The 27,199-nt window shown below is 34.4% G+C and overlaps 1 protein-coding gene across 3 annotated transcripts in view; it reads right to left on the bottom strand.

The window, feature by feature from the left end:
- Positions 1-27,199, bottom strand: part of NHLRC2 (NHL repeat containing 2) — a 41,640-nt gene that overhangs the window by 12,108 nt on the left and 2,333 nt on the right. For all 3 annotated transcript variants that reach the window (XR_014000235.1, XR_014000236.1, XM_081157644.1), the window contains exons 2-9: positions 25,854-26,006; positions 18,773-19,228; positions 15,617-15,738; positions 11,091-11,220; positions 5,107-5,206; positions 2,536-2,767; positions 1,868-1,990; positions 761-967 (exon numbers count right to left, since the gene is read on the bottom strand). Coding sequence is in view for 1 of the 3 variants with exons in the window: in XM_081157644.1 (XP_081013770.1) it covers positions 761-967; positions 1,868-1,990; positions 2,536-2,767; positions 5,107-5,206; positions 11,091-11,220; positions 15,617-15,738; positions 18,773-19,228; positions 25,854-26,006 (1,523 nt within the window). In the remaining 2 variants the exon portion in view is untranslated. The remainder of the gene's footprint in view (positions 1-760; positions 968-1,867; positions 1,991-2,535; positions 2,768-5,106; positions 5,207-11,090; positions 11,221-15,616; positions 15,739-18,772; positions 19,229-25,853; positions 26,007-27,199) is intronic.

Below are 27,199 nucleotides of genomic sequence, written 5' to 3'. Positions count from 1 at the left end.
AGAAATATATTTCATCTGGCAAAAAAAATTACCAACACTTATGAATGAAACAGAATTGTTTAATATGTTTATAGATGAAAGGAAATTAAAGTAAAACTATATTAACTTAAATGTAGTGGATATAATATACATCCTCTTGTAATTTTCACTGCCAATTGTATGATGTCATTTGTCTTAGACCTGTTATGAGAAATGGCATTTATGTTATGATGACAATCTGTTTTTATTTTAAAACATATCTTGGAAATTCCTAGAATTTTAGAAAAAACTAACCCTTGCATTTTTCAGGCAGATGTGATACATCAAGGAGGAACTTAAAAATTTTATTAGAGACCATATGTGTATCTTTAAAAATTGATTAGAACTTATTTTTCTTTCATTTTCAATGTCTTGAGAAATGTGGCTTCTAGAGCTGCCTCTGAAAGACTATTTGATAATGGACTCACTGTGGGAAACAAAGATTACATGTTAATCTAAGATTCATTAAAAATAAAACTAAACAACCCAACCACATAGTATGCCTACCTTTTTAAAAACAGAGCCACCGTCTTTTTTTTTCCTTTTCTCAAAATTCATCAAATTCTTTCCAACTTCCAGCATCTTTCTCACTCTTGGCACATATGGCATTTTTACTTTAAAAATAATATGATATCCTTCAAACAGACATTCACTTACCATCTACCTACATGCCTCACTTTCACCACTAGAGGTGGACGAACCAAAAGTGCCTGTCCCCTTCTTGTACTTTAAGATTACTTACCACAGAAATTGTTTTTGTTTCTAAATCCATCACTTTAATCTGATGATTATTCGTGTCTGCTACGTATAATAACTGGCCATTCTCTCCAATACACAAGCCTCCTGGTTCATTAAAGGTTGATTCGGTAAAAGTGGAACTGAAATTACTTGCATCTCCAGTTCCTGCTAATGTTGTACAGTTTTTTGTTTTTGGATCCACAACTTTAATCTAAGAAGAAAGAAAAAAAATTATATATATGAAGCTCAAGCTCATGTTTGTAGTATAGAAAACTATAGTACACAGTACCAAGCAAACCAGAGAATTTGTCATTAGTGTTCTTAAAAAAAAATTGCAAGAAAAAAACAGGCATTTCCATATTTTCTTGAAAAAGGCAAAACATTCCAATTATAGTCTAAGGGGAGATACTCCATTCTGAGCTGAAAAATATGTAAAGTCCCCAGTTACATCTTGTCCTCTGGAAGTAACCTTGATGAATTTATGAAATTAAAAAAAAATTTCAAAGTGTTACTCTTTTTCTCACAATGGGACATAATTGAACTGACTTTCTAAGGAGCATCTACACTGGCTGAGGATTTGCTACTTAGGTTAAACTTAATGATTCCTGTTGTCTCAACTGTATTAAATTTATAGTCTCGCATCACAAAATATTAATATTTATTTTCCACAGATTTTTATAAAAAATATAAATAGTTGGATAGTCAATGAAATGCTGCTTTTAATTCCGTTTTAACATAATTATTTGCTAATAGGGGCTGCAACTATATAACAGCTCAAAAATGTTCATTTGTTAAATGACATTAATTTCTGTGCTACCTGCCTTCTCTGTATTTCCTGAATTTACTACGCAGCTTTGATGGGTTGCAATTCACAGTTCTGGCCACAGCCATTGGGAATGTGTTTATTGATCCTTCCCCAGCTCAGAGTACCATCCTACCCTTTGCAAAGACAGGACCAAGAAAAGAACAGAGAAGCCTTATATATAGTTGTCAAAGACTGTTATTCCTCTTTGTAGTTTAGAATGGCAATTGTAGGAGGCTCACAGATTTTTCAGCATTTTAAATGCCACAGATGAAAAGCAAGGTATTATATAATTCTGTCAAGACTCACCTTGTGATTATAAGAGTCTGCCACATAAAGTAAATTCCTTTTCTTGTCCCATGTTACTCCAAGTGGATGCTGAAGCTTTGCACTGATTCCCACTCCATCAACATCACCAAAAGCAAATAAATTCTTTTTTTAAAAGTAAAAAAAGTACGTATTAAAATTTCTACAGTGTTTTGTTAACATATAAAGTGAAAATTAAGATGGCTGTATATGCTACTTAAATTAAAGGGGAGAAGATCTGATTTCATATAAATAGTGCTGGGCATTTGATTCTGACTAGAAAAAAATGGTAGAATTTTGAACCTGTATTAATTTGTGGTGGTTAGCAGTTTTACTGACAATAATGACGAACAGGAACGGGCCAAGTCTACCAACCTGCTTTCCACCATCCTGCCAAATACCTCATTTACTTTCCTCTTCTCTCGTGAATCAATATTTTATCCTTCCTTTCTCTCTGAAGCCTTAATATTTATATATTATTAAGTACAGTTAGTTTACTTTCCCTAGATGATTCTGTGTTTCTTTATTTTCACATTTCCTTTTATTTGACTCCCACTTTAACCTAGGGGTAGGCCAAGAACATGCTCTCCTAAATTTAATGAACTACTCGCAATTCAGAAAATTGCAAGCTGGTGAGTGTTGGGCACACTGTGTAGCAGGGGCTTCATTACCATGGGATCTCTTTCTCCTCCTACAAGGTGCTTCACTGCTCCATCTTTCAGTGAGACGGTTCTCACCGTGCTGCTCTCACTATCAGCTACGAACAGACAGCTCCAGGGATCTTCTGAGGCCAGAGAGAGACCTGAAGGTTGGGCAAAACCTGCCTTGTGAGGATATGCATTATTTCGATTCTCTTCATTTCCACTTCCAGCAAACCGAAGGCAGGTTCCTTTTTTTAACTCACTGAAAAAGACAGGTTCATAGGTGAAGTCAACATTGTTTTATTGTGTCCAATTTAGTTATTAAACAAATGAGCGTACAATCAATGGTGATAAGCATTGTAAAAAAAAAAAAAATCTAGAGATCCTGACTCAGTTAAATAGTGCAAATCAGTTTTTCTAACCATTATTTATTCACTGTGTAGGGACATCCCCTTTCTACTTTTGACATACATAAGACTGAAACTACTCTCAATGGTCAGATAGGAAATCCCTGACAAGGTGAAAATTATAAGAATAATGATCATATGATTGATGGGATATATTTTTTTCTTAAAATGGTCAGAGATAGCTACAGCTGGATCCCACCTTAACTTCTTAACTTCATGCTATATTAGGTCCTGAAAGAGAACTTAAAAGATTATCTTGCTCTTGATAGTTTAAAGCTTAAATTTCCATTAAAAATGTTTTGTTTTTGTGTACATAGTAGAGACCGGCAAGAGGAACTGAAAGAATCCTTGGAAAGACAACCCCGTGAAGCATCACCCATTTTAAGAAACAAATATAGAATGATTACACTGCTAGAACTAATCAATTATACAAATCAATTTCTTATATACACCAGGGAAGTTTCTACTTAAAGGATAATTGCAGTGATTTCTTGTGTAATGCGGAGAAAGTTTTACACCGTGGTTTCTGAGTTTATGCTGCGGAGTTTCTGAATTTATGTAAAGAAAACATGGTGTCTTATGTTGAGGAAAGGGCAGAAGCTGTCTCAAAGTAAAATAATGAGGGACTATATGCACATCACATCCAAATATGGTACAACATGCGAAATTTTAACATGACCATTAGTCACCCTTTGGGTGCTACGTTCCCACTGCTCAGGTGGGTAGGGAGCCAAGGATGAAGGCGGAGGGATATGGAATGTATAAAATATGGCCACTTACTCAAGGAACTTGTAAAAATAATCTAGTTAGAGGAACACATCTAAGAACATGTCAATAACATGTCAAACAAATAAACTAAAGGTAATTACTATAAGTAGTCTTAATCTAAAAAGGAGTTCCCTTAAGAGATAGAAAGAGTGGAGAGAAACAGTACATTCTAAAATGTTAGGAGTCATTATTACTTGAAGATCAGTAACAAAGAAAAAGCATCCTTAAAATTATGATACAGGTCAGTGTGATCTGGGTGGACACTTTCCTAATAAGAATGAAGAGTGATCACTCTACTTATTTGGAAATTTAGTCCACTCTTGGCCATCTAGGTCCAACATAATCATCACTGAGAACATTCTGGCTACCTCTATTATTTCTTTCTGCTGTTTAAATTACGTCTCACGTAAAATGTTACTGGTCACGTCACTGGAAAGGGTCCTTTCCTTTCAGAGGCAGTCTAGTAAGATGAAATAGTTAACAGATAAGTGCAACCAGAAACAGAGGAGAGACAGAGGAAAAGAGGTGGGGAGGGGAAGAGAGAACAAACTTACCAGGGCAGTGATATAACTACGTAAGCAGTGTGGTGAAATCACAGACTACGATCAGTTCTACCTGGGGTGTTAGGAAGAAGAGGAAAAGCTCTATCGAAAAGATGTAAGAAACTTTGTAGAGACACCACTCTTCATCTTTATATGCCCATCAGTGGCAACAAAGCTACGACCATTACACTGAATATGCCGGGCATTAGGCTGAGCTCTTCACACGCATTATTAATTCTCAGACAAGCCTAAGAGGGAGATAGAAATAAGGGAGCTGAGGCTTAGAGAGTTGAAGTGGCTCCTCTAAGCTCACACAGAGAGTAAATGGCAGAGCCAGGATTCAAGCTCAGGCCTGATTACAACACCTGAGCTATTAACCACTGTGCTTTCCAGTACTCAAATACCTGGATTAACAACTGGGGACATGTGAACTGCCTGTTAAAGGAAAGCGCTCACCAAATGTCTCCAGTTCTTTCTGGACGCTCGGTGCGGTTGCTTGTCCAGGTTCCTTGAAGTTAGGTGTGGCAGTGAGACTCACTTTGGCTGATGAAATGTAGTAGAAGTGATGTGTCACTACTGAATAGAAGCTTTGAGAGCTAAGAAGCGACTCACCACCCCTCTCTCTGCCAGGATGGCTGGCAGGGCTATAGAGGGTGGCTACTGCATCAGCCTGTGTGGCAGAGCAGTGCTCTCAGTGCACCTATGTGAGTGAGCCAAAAACCAAGCCTGTCTTAAGCCACCAAGAATCTGGGCTATTATGATGGTATATATATCCCAGCATCTCCGACCAGTACAGTGAGTGCCGAGGGGCTGGAGACTTGGGAAAGGGAATTCTGTGAACTCCAAGTTGTGCAGTTGACCCAAAAGGAGATGCTGCCACTTACTTTTTCTTTGGTAGTCGGCCAGAGTCCAACAGGAGTGCCCATATCTGATGAGTCCCTGCCATGGCTATCCACAGAATGTCACCTCTTTGGACCTCTGAACCTTTGTAAAAATAAACAGTAAATATTATGTCCATATTTGGTTAATAAAAAAACACCACTTTTGAGAAATTTGAATTAAGGGAAGACAGCAATATGTTTATAAATCATCTGAAACAGTATAATTATTGCAATGTTTTAACTTGTTTTTGAAAATTTTCTAGTCCCTTGCCTTTCCATTTTTGGTTTGGTTTGGCTTATCAACATCTCTTTCTGACTTTTATGATGAGACTCCATTCTTATAGCAAACAACAAAAATAACACATATATTAAAACATTTCTATGTGCAAGCACTCTTCTAAGTGCTTTCCATATATACTCATAATTCTCAGAAAAGCCTTTGAGATAGGTACTATTAGCATCTTCAATTTAGATGAGGAAGTTGAGGCATAAAGAGTCTAAGTACCTTGTCCAAAGTCACACGACTACTAAGATGTGAAACTGGCTGCAGAGTCCATGCTCATAACCACCATGCTATACTGTCTTTCAAGGAGTTTTTACCCTGCCTGGTCATTTTTCTGAGGGCTGAAGAGTTTCTTCTTACAAATAAAATGAGAGTTAAAAAAAAAAAAAAAGGTAGTTTGGCATTTAAAATGTCTATCAAACTAACAAGAGTCATGTTAATAATTTGTACTGTTTGTCCTGGATTTTAAAATCTAAAGTACACTGCTGTATCGCTGAGCATGGATATTAGTTTTGTTCCTTCTAATAATCATGAACATTTCCATTTTAAATTAAGAGAACGCTTAGTACCACTGACTTTCAACAGTCACAAATAAAAAATAATAACAGGATAATGCCAAAAGCTAAAAAGGTTTTTGGAGTAAAGGCAAAACCCTTTATAATTATCAATAAGGATTACTGAAATAGTTTCAGAAAATAGGAATAAAATCAGCAAATGAAATATGAAAATGAAAAAATTACCTGCAATCCAGCTTTTCAATATTCTGTGGTATTTTAAGCAACTATGATCAAAATAGAGTCCACTGACTAGAAGCCTCTTAATGGCATCTGTGGAATAGTCCATTAGCGTAAATAGCTTTTCTCCGTAGTCTCTAAACCTCCTATGAAGCAAAGCCTTTAGCCACTAAGAAAAAGCAGCAAAGCCTGTCACCCCCAGGGCACAGGAAACTGACCAATTCGAGGACTGGAAGAAGGGCAGAAGAAAAAAATCTCTCTACCTGTGGGGAGGGGCAGGGAATGGGCTCTGGCCAGACTCCATACTGACACCAAGCAGACCTTCCCCTGTTGGGGGAAAAGCAAGAAACTCTTCACAGCCACTCACAGATACAAGGCAGAGTTTAGCTGCCAGAGAGAAGGAAAAAAGCTCCCACCTCCTTTCATGGACCCCAGGCACACAGGGCCTTCCTAAGACTGAAGTCGATCAGAACAGAGAACAGAGAACAGTCCCTTAGCTCCATCCAATGCAACCACGCAGATGACGACAAACAGCAGCAGGTTCTCTCTCATGGAGCTGCAAGGGTGGGGAGAGAGCCACTGCGGTTCCCTGCACAGGGCGGCTGAAAGCCGAGGCGGAGTACTAACACTGAGCAACCCCTCCAGCCTCTAGAGCCCCGCGCTTAGGCAACACCAGCCGGCAGCCAGAGGAATTCAAAGCTGCGGTGAGCTGACAGAACTCACAGCACTAATAAAACCCGGCTCCAGCCCAGCTTCTGACTACATTGGCCCAACCGCTCATAATAATTGTATCAATACTATGGATCTCAGCCTCTGTAATTCCATACAAGATGACTGAAATTTAATCAAAATTGAAAAGACAAAGTAAGCAAAAAACAAAACAAAACCCAACTACTCAAATAAAACAAAACACACACACACACAACCCCATCAAAACCAAACAAAAAAACATTTTCAAGAGAAAAAGCAGTCAATAGGAACAGACCCAGATCATCTGAAATCTGGAACTACATGACATGGACTTTGAGGTTACTATGCCTACTATGTCAAAGAATCTAGAGAAAAAGGTGGCCAACATAACTAAACGTGGGGAATTTCAACAGATGGATGGAATCTAAGAAATAGTAATATGGAAATGCTACAAAAATATCAGATGAAAAATTCTTTCAATAGACTCATCAGTTGACTAGACAAAGCCAAGGAAACAATGACCCTAACAACAAATCAATAAAAATTATCCACATTGACACACAAGGAGGAATAAAAGGGTAAAATAAAAAGAATACAATATGTAAAAAGTGCTACATATAATATCAGAGTCTAACATATGAGCATCTGAAATCCCAGAAAGGAGAAAGGAACAGAAAAAATATTTAAGGAGATAATGGGTGAGAATTTTTTCACAGGTAATGAAGGATGATCAAAACTCAGACTCAAGAATTCTAAGCAGGTTAAATTCTAGACATATCAGTCAAACTGTTGAAAACCAAAGAGAGAACCTTGAAGGCAAAAGAAAAAGATACGCACTTTGTATACAAAGGAACTAGGAAAAGAAATAAATCAGACCTCTTATTTAATACTATTGTAAGCTATAAGACAATGGAATGACATCAGTAAAGTATCAAAGAAAAAAGAGTGAATCCAAACATACATGGAGTAAAGATATCTTCCAAAAATATCTAGACTCCCTCCCCCTCTCCCCCCAAAAAAGGCCAAGAGAAATCACTGGCAGCAGCCATCTGCTACAAGAAATGTTAAAGGAAGTTCTTCAGGCAGAAATATTATTATTCAAGGACACTTGGGACTCTTAGGAAAACAGCCACTTTGGAAACTGCCACTTTGGCAGTTTCTTACAGAATTACACTTTTATCATATGATCCAGCAATTTCATTCCTAAGCATTTTCCAAAGAGAAATAAAGACATATATCCCACATAAAACCTGTACATGTGTTTATAGAGGCTTTAATAATAATTGCCATCAACTAGAGGCACCCGAAATATCCCACATAAAACCTGTACATGTGTTTATAGAGGCTTTAATAATAATTGCCATCAACTAGAGGCACCCGAAATGTTTATCAATTGATGAATTAATAAGTCGTGGCACAGCCAAACAATGAAATACTGCTCAACAATAAAAAAGAACCAACTATTGATACAAGCAACAACATGGATGAATCTCAAAAGCATTATGCTAAGTGAAATAAACCAGATATAAAAGACTATATACTGAGGAACAAGAAATGCATTGTTGTCAGTGGTTGGAGAGGGAGTTGGAGGTTATGGGAGGGAGACTGAGCAAAGGGTCATGAGAGAACCTTTTGGGGTGATGGAAATATTCTCTATCTTGATTGCAGTAATAGTTATAAGACTGAATATATTTTTCAAAAGTCATATAACTTATACCTAACAGAGTGAGTATTACCTTCTATAAATAATACCTCATTAACATGGCCAGAAACAATCTTAAAAAACCTTGTAAACACCAATTCAATGTGACAAGGTAGCATAAGAGTCATCTCTCAAGTTTTAGACATAAAAATACAACTGCTTATAGTTTAATAAAATAAAAATACACAAGTCACATTGTATAAAATTTATTCCTCAAAAAATTCTGTACATCTGATTATTTTTAGAGAATCAATGTTTTGTATGGCATTTTATAGCATATTAATGGCACTCCAAGAAACATTATCTAGGCACATAAGTACCAACACTGTAGATTATAAGACTAGCATACTCAATAGTTGAATTTTGATCATAAAAGGTTGTATAAGAACAGCTAAACTTCTATCTAGGGAAAATACTGATTAAAAGGCTAAGGAGGGTTAATGGGATTCGGCCACATTATCCTTCCTATAAATGATTCTAAATCAGGTAAAGTCTACTTAGACTAGCAGGGTTTTAAACTTTATGATAAAAAATCTCTCAGGTTATTGTCTGACATGAGTGCAGGCATGCATTTTAGAAACATGGTAGAGTTTCTGCTGAAAAAATGAATTTATTGTAGTTAGTAATTATTTTTAGTACATTGTGTGGTTCTAACAGTATTTAAAAATCAACAAAGATGAAACAATCACTTTTGTAAAAATCACTTTATGTTAATTATTTTATGCTTTTATCACTGTAATGGTATAATTAGGTTAAATATTCAGACACTGTTTAAAATACACAAAAAACACATTTACATATTATGTATATATGTTTAAAATAATCAGAGGTATTTCAAGTCCCTTTATTTATTAACTGGGTCTCTTGGTAGAGTATACATTTACCTATGTATCAGTCCTTGTTATTTTTCATTGTCTTTACCTAATTTATTTTGTTTCCTTTTTAGGTTTAATTTTTAATTAAATATGGATATGAATGGATACATGTTATAAAGTTTAAATAATAACTAAGCATCCACATGCACACCACCTAGCTCAAGAAAGAAAACATTTGTGCATTCCTCTATGACTATACACCCTCCTCTTTTCAGAAGGAACCACCAGTCTAAAAAATTTTTTTCACTTATTTTTTAGTTTTACTATGTCTGGATTGATCTCTCAATATAAAATAAGTCTTGCTTGCTACTAAACTTTCTATAAAAGAAATCATATTGTAGGTGAGAAACAAGTCTCATAAGATTGTATTTTTATGAAATACATAATATGAAACAAGATACACAAACATATAAATATATTGAATGTGATTTTATATGTTGACATATTTTTTAATGAATGACATGTTGCCAAATATAATTTAGTAAAAACAATTACTAAAGAGAGCAAATATTCTGATCCAATTTCCCATACTCTGACAATACATTAATCCAGGATTAGATTTTACAGCAAATGAGTGGCTTTTAAAATGTTTTTGGGTTATGTACCACTTCGAAACTCTGATGAGAATCTGACCAATTCCCAAATCTTAAAAAGAATTTCTGGGAAGTTTGAGTACTTTACAAAGCCTAACCATGAATGCCTGGGCATGTAACTCAAGGTTAAAAACTCTTGGGCTAGAGTAGTCATTATGATTATAGGTCCTTTACACAGTGCTTGGAAACCTTTCTCTCTTAGCCAGCATTTTGAAAGGTGTTGAGCTTAAGTGCATTCAAGATGACTCCTCTTGCCAAGTACCTGAAGTGAAGCTTTTTTAAGCTGTGAGTTAAATGAAGAGCCACATGCTTATAATGATCTGCTGTGCTAAGTAAGGTGGGACTCACTTCTTTTACTGAAAACTGAGCTTAATAATGACACAAGCCTCAGAGAGCATGTCACTCCAGCTGGAAGCTGAGGGAGTACTTGTCAATAGAGCCAAGATTTTCCTTGGAAAGCAAGTTGGGTGCATTCTCAATACAAAACAAACAACCAGAAATTCCATGCCATAAAGTACGACTGAAAAACTTTTAGCCTAGAAAAATATTTAAGCACTCCTTAGCCATTAAATAAATCCAACTTAGTAAAGCATCCAGTAAAGTACATCCTGTTTATAAGCACTGTAAATTCTGATATATGTGACAGATTGAATTACTGGTCTCAATTCTTCACTCCTCTGTAGTAATGTTATATACCCACCCCCCTGACTTGGCCTCATTGTAGGTAAGGTGCCCATCCCTGTCCCATAACTTTGAGCTTAGTTGTGCAACTTGCTTTAATAAAAGTAGGTAAACTGATATGACATAGCAAAGGCTTAATGTGTGTGACTGGGCTTACTCTCTTGTGCTCCTGCCTTTTGCCAAAAGCATATGCTCGGGAAGCTGCTGTCCACGGAGGAGGAGAAGCAATCGGAGCACATGCGCACCAAAGAAACACCGCACACTCCTGCGGACTCGGCTTCCACACAGCTCATAAACGCAAGCCACAGGCATAAAAGTATAAAGTCACTAGCAACAGAATTAACCCAAATGAACGTCCCCAGAATATTTTTAAAATCTTGCATTTATTAAGCAATGTTTACTTACATTTAATATTAAAAGTTTACATACCTGATGATCCCAAAACTACATCCCACGGGGAACTGATGGGCTGCTGCTCTCCCTCAGCTCCACCTTCTTTATCTGCGCCTTGGATCCCGATGCCAGCTACGGTGCTCACTGTCTCAGTGTCTAGGTCGATCTACAGGAATTAGTGCAAGTTTTATGCAGTGCACGTTCCCTTTTATTTATTTTTTTGGTACATGAGGGTTTCCAATAAAACATATATAAAGTATTTGCAACACAAATACTCTTAAAAAAAAAAAAAAGCTTAAATCCCTGGGATTTAGTGGGAAAGAAGGATGAGTAAGTGGAACGGGATTTTTAGGGCAGTGAAACTATTCCATGTGATACCACAGAGGTCAATATTTTGCATTAAGTGTAGCTATAGGCATTTTGTAAACACCCTTTATCATATGCACAATGTTCATTTCCTTTTTAAGTTTACTAATTTTATCACTAATAGGTATTAAATCTTTTAAAATGTTTTTCTGAATACATAATCATACAGTTATGATCTTTTATTCCTTTACTACAGTGTATTACATTGACTTATTTTAGCAATATCCTCTGGCATTATTTTTAGTGGCAACTCTATAATCTCTTGAAATTGTAAAGAAAATTATTAATGTAACCTTATCTATATATTTTACTGAACTCAGTAAAAGCAACAGGCAGCTAGGGATAAGGCCTGTGAAATAATCTTCATTTAAGAAATGTATCATAGAAACTGATATGACACTCAAAGAATTCCTCTTGCAAAAGGCCTCAGGTCCAGGTGATGTTATTGGGGTATTTTAATGAATGTTCAAAAACCATTAATTCGTACATTAGACAAAGTATTCTAAAAATTTTTTAAAAGCACCAAAAAAACTAACTAACCTTGATGGTTTTGAAATCAAGATTAGTGTGACCTTGATTCCAAAACCATTTAATTTATGAACATGAATTTTTAAATACTAAATATAATTTTGGATAATTAAATCCAACTTAAGTTTTAAAAAAAATCATCATTAGATAAGGTTTAGCTCAGGAATAAAAAGATGGTTTAACATTAAAAAAAAAAAATCTATTAATATAATTCATCACATCAACACACTGAGGGCAAAAAATTTACACAATTATTTCAATAAATGTAGAAAATGTACTTCATAAAATTATATAATAAAATAATTCTTAGTAACTAGGAATACAAATAAAGTTTCTTAACTTCATGAATATTTTTTCCCAAAGTTACAGAAAATACTAAACTTTGGAGAAAATTTACGTGCATTCCCTTTAAGATTATAAGCATGACAAAATACCCACTATCACTACTAATGCTTAAAAGCAAGTGAGGCTCTATCCAGCAATATAATAAAAGAAAACAAGAAGTGTATAAATGAGGAAAATATAAACCTGCCATTTGTTTTTTGCAGACAACAAAATTATTTTTACAAAAACAGAAGTTTTTGCAGAAATGGATAAACTGATCCTAAAATTCATAGGGAACTGTAAGGAACCCAGAACAGCCAAAACAATGTTGAAAAAGAAGACCATGATAAGACTCATACTTAACTGATTTAAAAACTTACTAAAAGTTACAGCAATCAAAAGTGTGGTATAGATCAATGGAATAGACTCGAAAGTCCAGAAATAAAACCATGCATGTATAAATAATTGATTTTCTACAAGTTTGCCATGATTACTCAATGGAGAAAGAACAGTCTCTTCAATAAATGATTCTGGGCAAAGTGAATATCCACATGCAAAAGAATGAATTGGATCCCTGCCTCACACCATATATAAAAATCAATGCAAAATGGATCAAAGACCTAACTGTAAAAGAACTATGAAATTCTTAGGAAAAAAAATGAGTAAATTTTTGTGGCTTTGTATTTGGCAATGGATTCTTACATGTGATACCCAAAGCATAAGCAATGAAAGAAAAAACAAAATGGGAATCACCAAAATATAAAACTTCTGTGCATGAAAAACATATTTAAGAAAGTGAAAAGGCAACCTACAGAATGTAAAAAAGTATTTGACATGCAGTATTTGATAAGGGATTTGTAGCTAGAATATATAAAGAAATCTTACAACTCAATAATAAAAACACACAAATAACCCGATTTAAAAACTGGCAAAGAATCCGAATAGACACGTCTCAAAGGGAGGTGGCATGTGGTCCATAGCATAGGAAGGGATGCTGGACATCATCACCATCAGGGAAATGCACATCAAAAGCACAGTGAGAGGCCACTTCACACCTAGTAGGATGCTATTCAGCAATGCAAAGGAATCAACCATAGATGAACCTCAAAAATATTGTTGCATGAAGAAAGCCGACACAAAAGACCATATATTGTATGACTCTATTTATATGAAATGTTCAGAGACTTTCTGTCTCTCTAAAGATTAGTGCTGTGGGTGGGAATGGGGATTAACTGTAATGGGCGTGAACATTCTTACTGGGAGGAAAAAATGTTCTAAAAATGATTTATGGTTGTGGTTGCACAACTTGTTAAATTTACTAAAAATTCTTGAATTACATACTTGGAATTTAATGCTATATAAAATATATCAAAATCAAGTTGTTAAAAAAACAAGTACAGAAAACACTATATGTTTTACAAGATCATATACAAATAAAAATATATGAATTACACATATCAGAATTCCTGCCCGCAGGTGTGTTTATGAAGGGGGAATGGAAATGAATAGGAATTTATAAATAAGTAAGTAAATAAATAAATAAAGTATTCTAAACAAGAGGCGGGTCTGCATGGAACAATATGAGCTCTAAATGTAAGATTATGACCACTCCTCTGTAAATGAGGTTTAAACAAAAGTAAAATACAATAAATATTTTTAAAAAGAGAGGAAGAAATAATAATTCCACTTCACTTACTATTTTTGCAGACACTAAACTAAGTCATATAATATAAAATAACTTTGGGTAAACTAAATTTGTGATTATGCTACTTAAAAAGTATTTGAAATGCAGTCAATACTTCAAAGCCCAGTAGGTTCTAAAGCAAGAGAAATAACAAACAATTAAAAAAGGGTAAGTGCTCCCTGAATGTTGCAGGGGAAATATTTTACTACTTCAATACCCTGTTAAATATCTATGACATATTATTATAAATTAAAGTAGCATACAACCACAAAAGATAATGATAAATACTGACTTCAAGGACTTAGTAACAACTTTTTTCCCAAAGTATATATCATGAAATCGTGAGTCCTATGAAAAGTTCTGCCTAAAAAGTGATCCTTGGTCAAGTAAGTGTAGAAATACTACACACATGTACCCCCACCAATGTATTCACAATACATTAGCATATTAAAGTCTCTAAGAAGACGGTCTCCAAGACTTTAAAAAAACTAAATCTGCTGATTTATAAATCTACAAAATTCTTTTTTCATGTAACACCTTCTCTTAATGAGAAATAAACACTTTAGAAAACGCATCATTAAACAGATTGTTATTCAACAAATACCCATTGAACACCTGCTGTGGGCCAGGCCCTCTTCCAGGTGCTTAGGATTTCAGATGTAAGGAAACCAAATTTCATGCCCAAATGGAGATTTTCATTACAGTGGATATTATATGTTCTGCACAAGTTTTTTCCTATTATATGAATATTAGGTGATAATGTCAAGTAAAGAGGCATAAATATCAATAGGCAGAGAAACAGCAAGAAAAGCAAGGGAGTATCTGAAACAATATGTTTAGGCAGGATAGATTAGATCAATTTAGTTACTTATTTTCAAAAAAGACAGCAACTTAAAGACCACTGGATTACAGCCAAAATCTTCATCAATAAGGAATGTTTAACTATGGACTTCTACAATAGATATGATGCAGTCATATCATTTATTGACTAATATGAAAAGATAAGTTAAAAAAGAATGCAGATGACATAAGTGGATTCCACCATTTGTTTAAAAAAGATTGTCTAGACTCTGTCCTTTCACTATAAATTTATTTGTATGAATAGAAAATTTCTGAAAAGACACAAATTTTAATAATGGTTGGTTACCTCTAAGGAGCTGGAATAAATGATCAAGAGACTTTTTTTACCTTTATGTATTAATTCATTTTTAAAAAACAAGATTTATTACTTTTATCATGAGATAAAAAAGTTAAGACTTATTCACTGATAAGTATCTCAGGCAAAGCAAAAGAGCTGAAGGAAAGCAGGAAGTGGTACGATTTACTTTTTTAGGGTTTAGAAAATTTAACTTTTAAAAGGACAAAGCACTACTTTGTAAATAGTGGTTAGGAAAATATCTCAAAAGGAGGGGCTTTTGGGTAATTAGGCATACTGAAAAAGGGACTTGATTGATGGGTTTATCTTCTAGACAACTATAGGCTGATACACATAAAAACAAGATCCCTAAGAATAAAACTAAAACCAGCATCTCTGAAAACGGCTGAATAAGAATGATTTGATGTATTTAAGCATCACCTTCTCACTTTAAATATTTAATGTAGCAAGTAAATATCAGTTTTTCTGATTGGAAGTATAAAACTATTTAAAATAGAAAATTACCTTTCTTATAAGGTGGTTTTCAGTATCTGCCACATATATGATATTGTTCATTATGGCTACACCCTGTGGTGAATTAAAAGTTGACTCTGAAAATATTCCATCTTTTCTTCCAGGATTGGGTCCTAAAAGACAAGATAGCCATAAGACAAAATTTTTCCACTTAATAAACTCCCCAAAAGAAAATCTGTATTTAAAGCTGGGATTTTAATAAATAACATGATGTTTCTACCTAGACACTAAAATATTTCCTAAGACATGTGTTTTTCTCAAGAGTAACAAGTGTTGCTAATGACAAGGCTTATTGGATAATGATAGCCAGTACACTTAACTATAGTAACACATATAAGAATACTTTTAAAAGCATCTTAATTTAAAAGCACTTTTAAAAGCATCTTAGTATAGAAAGAGTTAAATATAATTTTAATCTTTTAGCATCTAGATGAATGATATTAAACAATTTGGGAAGATACACTCATTTGATAATACCATTGACCCTTGAATAACACAGGTTTGAACTGCACGGTTATATGCAGATTTTTTTCATTTATTTTAAATTTAAAGATCCACTTGGCTTTACTGAATGATTCATGAATCAGGCAGCATCCCATGTAATAAACAGAAAGGTGCTCTCTACATAGATTTTTTTCAGTAAATACTTATGATTTTCTTAATGGCATTTCTTTTCTCTAGCTTACTTTGTTGTAAGAACACAGTATATAACACATATATACAATATGTATTAAGTGACTGTATACTATCGGTAAGGCTTCTTTCTGGTCAACAGTAGGCTATTGTAGTTCAGACTATCAGTAGTTAAGTTTTTGGGAAACCAAGTTATATGTGAATTTTTGACTGCATGGGGGTATAGCACCCCTAACTTCCACATTGTTGAAGGGTCAACTGTACAATGAAAATTACGAACCCTTTCCTTATAGAAAAATACACATACCCATCAAATGTCACAAATAATTTCAAGGGTTTCCTAGATCCTCAAGTCCACCCAAGTATTTAATAGTCTATGAACCCTAGGTTAAGAATCCTTCATTTATCATTTCACTTTGCCACAAAGTTCTATATCCCATAAACACTGTAAGAGACAGTGTGATTCTGGTCTAGTGACCTACTTCTTGACTTTTGTAATACATGTGGAGTTTCAAGAGTGGAGGTACACAGCATAATGAAGTGTAATTGTTATTTTTTTGACCAGAGGACAAGCCATTCAAAGCCTCTAGGTCAGCATTTCCAAACTCTGCTTTGCAAAAAAACTCCACTGTCCGTCCGTAAGGTGTTGGAGAGACAGGCAGTATGTGTAGTGGGCAGGAACATAAATTCAAGAGCCTAACAGGCTTGGTTTAATCCCAGCTCTGCCTCTTCCTAGCTGATGATCTGGGCATATTCTTTGTGTCTCAGGTTGTTTTCTGTATAATGGAACTAATAATATGCCTCCTCATAAAACTATGAAAGCTAAATAAATTAATACAGGTAAAGTGCTTAGAATAATGCTAGATGTAAATGTATTTCTATTATACTAATATTATTATTACTGTGATTGACAGTTTTACTGTTATTACTCTCAATAATAATACTATTATTGTTGGTGGTGAGAGGTCCCTGAGGGGGGAAAAGGGAGAGAATTGTGGTCACTTCAAATTTGAAGACACTGTGTACTATAACCCCTCTTGGATATTCATGAGGTACATTAGCAGAGTAAAATATATGAGATGTTCAGTGAAACCACCCCCAACAAAAATCTGTTAAACCACATCTAACCAGTTGTTCCTGACTATACCTGACCACAGAATTCTTTTGAAAAATTCTAGAATAACTATTAATTTATTACAAGATAACAGTATTCCTAGAAACATGCTTGGAAAAGCTAGCTTGCTGCTAGTTTTCTCTGTTTAACAACAACAAAAAAGAATATTTACCTACACCATTTTGAAAATTATAGAATCTATTAAAAATTCTTTTAACCATTTAAATTCAATCTGCTACAACAGATAGGTTTTGAATAACAATTCTCATAACTGCATGTCATAAACCAAACTAAGTTGCTAAAACAAAATAAACAACATAAAACACACATATACTCTAACAAAAACAACAAACAAAAAATTCAAGAGCTAAAGGAGTGATGTCTTGGCATACAACAAACAGTACCAGGGCTTAGGAACACGATCAGTTTATTTGCACTAGGAATGCAGGTGTTCCTGCTTTAGGTACTAGTGCTGCATGTGCTACTCAAGCAGGACTGCAGAGATAAATTACTTTTCTCTTTGACTAATATGTCAATAATAAATTATTTTAAAAATTAATAAGATTTTATTAATTATGTAGATGTAAATAAATCTTTAGATCTAAGATCAGGGAGATAAGGAATGATGCTTATATTTTGCTATACCCAAAGGGAAATGATCAAAGAGTGTGTGCACACCCGACCGGGCGTGGCTCAGTGGTTAAGCATCGACCTAGGATCCAGGCGATCAGGGTTCGATTCCCGGTCAGGGCACATGCCCGGGTTGCGGGCTGCAGCCGGTCAATGACTCTCTCATCATTGATGTTTCTATCTCTCTCTCTCCCTCTCCTTTCCTCTCTCTGAAATCAATAAAGATATATTTAAAAAAAAAAAAAAAAAAAGAGTGTGTGCAAGTTCTTATGGAAGGAAAGAAAAGTAAAGTCATACAAATCCTAGGTTATTTATTTTATAATCTAAGACTCAAGTTCCTAGGGTACTGTCCTGTTTTTTTTAAAAAAAATATGGCTATATTTTGATGGAAAATGAAATACAATACTTCCATTTAAAATGCCCCAAATCCAAAATGTATATAGAGTATAGAATAGGTCCTCAAATAATGTTCAACATTGTTTTATTACATTGTTGATGACATGCCACAGGCACTTAACTCTTCTTTTTATCAACTAGCCTATTGGTAAAATGTGTTTTGTTATATATTGTTTCATTTGAAGTTGCAGAACCTATTGATGATGTTAGGTGAGGACTTACTGTAATACTTTCATAAGATACAATAACAGTGGTTATTTTTTAAAGAAACAAGATATACAAATTAGTTATTCATAAATTTCAATTTACTATATTTCCTTGACCTTGTTTTCACTAAGAATATGTTATATATCGTAATTAAAAATAAGAGTTACCTCCAATGCTGTGCTGAATCTCCCCATTCTTCCCGATGACCAGAATTCTATGATGTCCAGTGTCTGCTACTACCAATCTCTTAGAAACGGGGTCTACTGTTATCTTGCCAGGAAACAGCAATGGCGAAGGCGGCAAAGAATCTTTATAGAGTTTTATTCCAATTTTATTATCTCTGATCTGTCCCCTGTCTTTGTAATACTTTAAAGCTATTGAAGTATACAAAAACAATTTATCTTTATGTCCCTCTCCAATCAAGGAAAACAACATATTTCCACGGGGTCCGAGAATGACCACAGTTGGCCAGCAGGAAACCTCCAGTTCTTGCCAAAGGCTGGCATCAGCATCGTTAACTACAGGGTGGGTGATGTCGTATCGAAGAACAGCACTCTTGATGTTATCCAGGACTTTTTCATTTGGAAACTTAGCCGAGTGAACACCAACAATCAGCAGGCCATCTAAATGAAAGAAATAAGTTAAATATTAAGAAGTATTAAAGTCTGAATAGCTTCATCCACACATTAGGTGTTGGATCATTAATAAACAGTCCAGAGATAAAAACAAGAAAAAAGGCAGAACTAAATTAGTGACTTTGACAGCACTTAAACACATGTATAAAAAATTAACATTTAAATCTCATGACAATGTTAGTAACTACATAAAAACACATGATCAGTCATGTGACTATTTCAGGATTAAAACCCTTTGTGTCCTTATTCTAGACAAAGCTTTAAAAAAAATACTCTTCATTTTTATATAAAAATGTTGAATTATGTTAACTTCTCCCTTATTTGTTATAAGCCCCTCTGAAAGTCACAGTGACTATGCTGCATTTTGTTGGTATTTACTGTCACATTATCCTAAATTTTCCTAACCTAACTATATTACAGATAACAACTATACAAGCAAGATGCTTCCATAACATAAAGTCTGTGATTTATTTAAAATTCCTATTATATAATTTTTAGTACAAACCTTATTATAGATAGAACTACTCAAAAGTAAAACCAACATATTTCTTTTATGTTATCAATATAGTATGTCAAGAACATAGTATAAAGGGAAAAAAGAAGTGTTAAGCTGAACTGAGAGAAAAACTCAATGCTGAATACCAAGGTAGTAGAGGTAATAATGGTTATGTAAGTTAGAACTTCCCAACACACCCATCAAAACTATACAAATCAGCGTAAGGGAGAAATAAAACCACATGAACTGGGATTTGTAATTCCCCGACAGCTCATCCTTCCATTTACAACTATTAACTCCAAACCAAACCCACCCCCCCCAAGGTCTGAAAAAAGTAAACAAAAGCATGTAGACTGTTAGAAATTTGGAAAAGCAAACCACATGAGGGTGTTTCCAGTTTTATTTTGTTTTGCTTCCCCTTTCATGGCTTTGCACTGAGGTTTTTGAGAAATACAGGTGGCTAAAATTCCAATAAAAACCCCACCACTACCTTTTTGGCCCAAGGAACCATGGAAACTGGAGAGGATAGGAGAAATCCTGAGGGAAAGAGAGCTAGAGAAGGCAATTCCCCATTTCTGAGTATAATGACAAGTCTCACCTGAACTCCTAAACTACACATGTGACACAGACCCAAAAATGTATAGCAAATACTTAGAGAACTGAGAATTGCATTAGTGGGTTGATGGAAGGAGAGATGATGAAAAATGAGGGGAAAAACCCACAGTTTGAACTAACAGGGTTGAATATCTACTAAAACAATTCTATCAATATTCCCCAGAGGTTTATAACAGAACCTCAAGTCTGCATATCATAACATTTCAATGTTCAAGATACAATGCAAAATTACCCAATGCTAGAACAAGTTAATGTAGCCTATTGTCAAAGAAAAAAAAACCACTGACAGATACCAACTGTAAAATGGAACAGATGCTTGAGTTAGTAGACAAAGACTTTAAAGGAGCTATGATAACTCCATGAGGTAAAGGAAAACACTCTTGAAATGAAACAGAGAAACAGGAACTGAAAAAAAAAAAAAGAAAAAAAAAAGAACTATATAAGAATTTTAGAACTGAAAAGTTCCATATCTGAAATAGATTCAATGGATGAGCTCAATGCAAAAGGAGATGAGAGACAGAAGAGTCAATGAACCTAGAGATACTCAACAGCCTTAGTGTTCTCGGGACTGAAAGGAGCATTTGCAAATCCCTTAATCTACTGCTTGGCAAAATGGAGACATCCATATATGAGGCTGTTAAATTAATGTTATTATCAGTACTATGACAAGATGTAAACTCACTGTCTATATTTTCCCTTATGGCAGTAAACCTATTATATAGTCATTTTCTGTCTTCATAATATTGCCGTGGCCCACCTCTTACAATACAGTCTATTATTCTTTGTAACTGAGGAAGAATTGTAGACTGATAAAGAAAACAATAAATAAAAATGATTCAATTATAACCCTTAAAAAAATAAGGATAGCTCAACAGAAATTATCCAATCTAAAGAATACAAAGAAGACGATTTAAGGGGAAAAAAACAAACCAACTCCCCCCTACCCCAGAATCTCAGGATCCTGAACAGTTCCAAAAGATCTAATATACATTGTAATTGGCATTCAGAAGTAGAAAAAGGGATTGAAGCAGAAAAAAATATTTGAATAACCCCAAAGTAAGGAAAAGAAAGAAAATAATAAAAATCAGAGCTGAAATAATTGAAATAGAGACTAAAAAGACAATACAAAAGATCAATGAAAGTAAGAGCAGGTTCTTTGAAAAGATAAACAAAATCGACAAACCTTTAGCTAGACTAAGAAAAAAGAAAGAAGGCTCAAATAATTAAAATTAGAAATGAAAAAAGAGAAGTTACAATGCGTACCACAGAAATATAAGGATCGCAAGAGGCTACTGAAAACAGCTACACGTTAACAAATTAGAAAAGCTGAGGAAATGGATAAATTGTTAGATTCAAACCGAATCCAACTGAATCATCAAGGAATAGAAAATCCAAATAGACCTATCACTAGTAAAAGGATTGAAACAGCAATCAGAAACTCTGAAAAAACAAAGTCCAGGACCAGGCAGCTTTACTAGTGCATTCTAACAAATATTCAAAGATTTAATACCTATTCTTTTCAAATTCCTTCAAAAAAATGAAGAGGAGGGAACACTTCCCAATTCATTCTCCAAGACCAACATTACCATAATATCAAAACCAGTCAAGGACAACACACAAAAAAGAAAATTATAGGCTAATATCTTTGATGAACACAGATGTAAAAATTCTTAACAAAATGCTAGCAAACTGAATACAATAATACATTAAAAGACTCTTGAAAATATTGCTCTGTTACCTTGCTTTGTGCATTTGTGAAAAGTCTATCCAGTGTAATTTCTATGCCTTTAAAAGTGATCTTTTTTCCTCGAGGCTCTGATTTTTTTTAAACAACTATAAAGTGTAATAGGTTTACCGGGATACCTCTTGGGATATTCTAAGTCAACTTTCTCCGGTATCTGGTAGGACCTTTCAATAAGTAGATTCAAGGTTTCTTTTTTTTCCAGAACACTTTCTTGGATTCTAACTTTAGATATTAGCTCTGGTCAGTTGTTTTGATTTTATTCTTCAGAGTCTCCAAGTAGTCTTATGTTGGACCTCTTTTGCTCTCTTCTAGTTCAATCATTTCTAACTCTTTACTTCTTTCTTTAGCTCATTTTTATTCCCTAAGTTTCCCTCCCCCTGCTTTACTTCAATACCCCTTACTCCACCATTTTTATATGAATTTATTGTCCCCTGGGCACCTTGTAATTTAATCTTAATTTCTAATGTAATTCTGATCTTTCCCTTCTATTTCTTTTCTGAGTTCAATCAGCACATTTCTTTCTTTTTCGTCCATTTCTGTTTAGCTCTTGAATTTCTGATTCAAGTTGCTTTTTCATTAGTCCTAAAAGCTGTTTGAGGATATGTAATTCAACTGAAAAATTGTGTTACAGTTTTTGTCAACTTTGTGATCGTTTTTCAAGTGAGAATTTTCATCAGGATTTCAACTTTGAGTCACATTTTCAGTTTTTTACAGTTTATATGGATGTGATATTTTTAATATTCCTATTCATTTTGTGGACAGGGCTCTCAGTTTGAGAGCGCCCTCTTCTGACAGTTCCATTTTTCTACGCAGTTAATTATACAGGATAAAAGTGGGAAGGACTTAGCCCCACGTGTCTTTTCCCTTTGCAGGTCCTGCTTTATCTATTGCCATAATAAATCAGCCATAAGCACAACCACATGCTGAATCCTGTGAGTCCTCCTGAAGAGTTACTGAACCTGGCAGTGGTTTTAGGATCCTGACATAAAATGAAATTATATATTGACCCATTCAAAGGTTTAGTTTCAATATAAAATTAAAAATGCATTTTTCTGATTTTTAATAAAATATAAAACAGAAAAATAGTATATGCTAATGAGAATACCAGCATTTATTCAGTAGTATTATGGCATTTAGGTTTTTTAAAGTCTAATTTAATTATATATTAACATACACCAAGCAATCATATTTTAAAATATACCAAGTTTTCCTAACAATTGTTTTCTTACAAAACAAGAATGCTTTTCCTTAAATAACAGCCATTGTGCTAAATTTGGGTATTATATAATAACATACCATTAATGTATCCAGCATGAAAAGAAAGAAGAAAAATTTAGAAACTCTCAAAGAGAAAAGGAAAGAAAACCACCAAGGTACCAGTTGGTGAACTGAACTGTTAAGAATTAGTTACAACCTTAGGGCATAGCTACATTCTTAAACAATGTTTGAAGACCAGACCATTCATTACTATTAAGTACAGTATCTGCTTACTTTTCGCTTTAGACTCTTAGGCATTATAATTTCTCATATGGTACTGTAAACATGATACTGATCACCATTGCAAACCTGACTTTAAAAGCTGTTTTACAGAGGAAGGAGACTGGTATTAAATTGGACCTTTTTCAAGGATTTTTTGAATTAATAAGCACTTCCTCAAAAGCTGAGCAATCCTGGCTTACTGATAAAATGAACTGAATATTCTGTGAAATTTAAAATAGGATGCTGAATGTCACTGTCAAGAACTATTCGCATTGCTGCAAATATGTTCAGAAACATATCAGATAATTGTGAGACAAGACACTTAGCTGCAAGAAAGCAAATGAAGTTAGTGACAGCTCATTGAACTTTGATGTAATAATCTCCAAATATGCCTGCTTTTGTGAGTGAACTGAATTTATCTGAGCAATACAAAAATCTTTTATTATAAGCTACCAGCATTTTCATATAGTAGCATATTACTGAAATAATGTTTCTTTGAGATTATAATGTTGAGACCATTTACAAAGTATTTTACTTTTTCAGAAGTGTATTTGTATGTAAAAATTGAGTTGTTTCTATTTTTTTATTATTACAATAATAAAAATGAAGTACCATAAAAATGAAGTTTCCAGTAAAGTGGTAAAGAGATTACAAGGGTCCATTCTAAGAAGTCACTGAATGTGTTTCAGGTACGGGGTTAACAAAGAAAGTTAACTAGAGTCTTTTAGGGGTAATATAAGGATGGAAATAGTTAACTCTGGGGTTCTTAGCCCAGCCTGTGGTGCCTGTCTAAAACTCAATATGCGATCCTGCTATTAAACAGATAAACAAAACCACACAAACTGAAAACCACCTGTAATATCTCTGTGTCTCAGGAAGGAAAAGTCTAAATTATTAAGTGTTATGCAAAGCCCTTCTCAACATGGTCCAAACCTAACCTGTCTTCCTCTCCTTCAGGTTTCCCATGAGCCCCTGCAATCTTGCCATCCTAGGCTATTTCCCATTCCCCAAGAAACAGAGATTCCTTGCTTTCCGGCTTGTTTACCTGTTGCTTCCTCCACCAGCAGTGTTGTCCCTCCTGCCCCATTTTCATTTACAGCTGCACTGCTGCTAACTTTCCCAGTTGCATCTAAATTGTCTCCTTCTCTGAGAAATCTTTCCCAGGGCTTCTAGGCAAAGAGAGTTACTCCTTTCCTCAGGTTCCATAACGCTTTTTATTCAACTTCGATACATATTTCCCCAGCAGTAAGCAGAGTACCTTACACATAATACATATTCGACAAATGTATTTATTTACATGGGCCTGAACAAGACACACAGGCATTCGAAACCTAACAGATAAATTACTCATACTTCCTAAATAACTACAGATGAAGTTTTGAAAGCATGATTTAGCTACTGGGACTTTTGAGTTCTTGATAAACCTCACTGTTCTGCATTTCAAGATATAACCTATTACAATTTAAAAGCAACCGAAGCTTCACTAGCATTGAAGATTTTATCTATCACTCCTGTTTTTTAAGTGTCAAGATCCCCTTCTACAAGTGTACCCTCCTATTCTCATCTTCACTCACAAGATCAGTGACCCTCTCTCCTTTTTATCCAAGAGAAGAGCTTCAATTAATTTCAACCTAATTAAATGGAACCTTCAGTTTCATTTGCCCCCTATGTTCTCTTTTAGGAAGAAGTAAATAAGAAAAAAATATCTGAAAGTATTTGCTTTACAAGTTTGCAGTTTTAAGTATAATCTCTTACATCTTCAGAATTTGCAATACTATAAAAGAGGATTTCCTGGTGTGCTTTGGAAGACATTTTTCAAAAAGCAGGGTCAAAGAAAAAGTATCTGTTACAATATTCTGATTTCACTGTAGTTCGTGTCATTAGAAATTAGAGGGAGAAGAATCACATTTCCTATTAAGAACTTTAAACCTTTATATCATGGTTCTTGAGAAGAGTATAAAATCAGAGTCACACATTTAATTTTTTTATAAAACATTCAGGTAAGTCTAGATATGTAAAATGACCTTTAAAAAATACTTGATCATGAAAAAGCACATTATGTCCTATTCTTAGAGAAAACATACCAAATATATTAAACGCTGATTCCAGTACTGCTAAGCTTAACTCTCCTGAAAACGTACATGGAGTCCTTAATTCAAAGATTAGAAATTACTTTTAGAATTACTGAAGTGTTGCCAATATTCATTCTCCTATGAGGAAATGAGTCAGCTACTCCTCCAGAGTCTAGGTCTGTTAAAAACCAATTAAAGGGCAGTTACCTTTATCGGAGTAGGTGTGCTCTAAGGCATGGAGATCAGGCAGGAGGTGAATACAGTTTATGCAGCAGTAGGTGAAGAAATCAAGGATGACCACTTTTCCACATAGATCCTTGTAGACAGAAATAGGCCCTTCTGTGTTCAGCCACTCTAACCCTGGAATGTACACGAAATAAATTACCATGACTAAAGGAAAAGACAATCTATTGAAAACTTTTCACTAAAATGTGAACCACTTATTTCTAAGGAGAGGATGGGGGTGGGGAGGGGGACAAAAGGGGAAAGAGGCTATTTCAAAAATAGTATAATAGTCTGTGTGTAAAAGGAAGTAAGATCAACACATTTAGGTAAAAACAAGAGGAATATCAAATATTATTAAGAGGGTCTAAGTACACAATTAGATACAAATGGGCTATTGAGAACGAGTCAACCTTATCAATAGCAAGACATGACAATCAAAACGGAGCAAAGCGTTCAAATGAAAGGAGAAACATACAAAATGCCTAAACCAATTTCGTAAGAGAAAGCTCAGAAATGCTGTTGATTTGAATGGAACCTTAAATGCAAAACATTTAAAATGTAAAGTCAAGCAAAATATAGTTATAGATTTCATGGAAACAACATTAGTTCCCTTCCCTCCAAAGAAAAACAAAATCTCATTAATCTGCATTTTTGCAAATCAGAATTTATAATTACTGACCATTATTTACAATTTTAACTATGCATTATGAAGACAGATTTTGTTAAACTAATATTAAAAGTACTGCATCTTGCCCTAGCTGGTGTGGCTCAGCTGGTTGGAGCATTGCTGAGGGTTTGATTCCTGGTCCCAGCACATACCTAGGTTGTGGGTTCAATCCCTGGTTGGGGGCGCACTGGAGAGGCAACCAATCGATGTTTCTCTTTCTCCCATCCTCTCTCTCTCAAAATCAGTAACAATGAAAAAAAAGTACAGCAACTTCATTTAATCAACTTAAGAAAAAAGATGATGAGTTCATTGCTTATAAGTAAATAAATGCAGCTACTAAAACTATTAATTATACATTCTTTAAAGTATAGTTGACATACAATATTTAATTATACCTTAAAGCAGGCATTTGGAAATATAGAAACTAAAAGCCAGTAGAGCAAGGGCAAATAACAGCTAATGACTAGTAACAGTAACGAGTTACTCAATTACAACAAAATTCTAAAAACCCCTCAAAAACTGCAAATCAAACGACTATTTCTGCCAATTAACCCAACCTAGTGAGGTTTTGGGGTAAACTCTTAATTATTCATTTTAATAAAATGTTAATTATATGCCAGATCAACTGATCATATAAAACTTCAAAAAATTAATGTATGTT

The sequence above is a fragment of the Miniopterus schreibersii genome (assembly GCF_964146895.1).
Source record: "Miniopterus schreibersii genome assembly, chromosome: 14".
NCBI lineage: Eukaryota > Metazoa > Chordata > Mammalia > Chiroptera > Miniopteridae > Miniopterus > Miniopterus schreibersii.
Note: the sequence above shows the minus strand (reverse complement) of the source record. Positions and strands in the feature narration are given on the sequence as shown.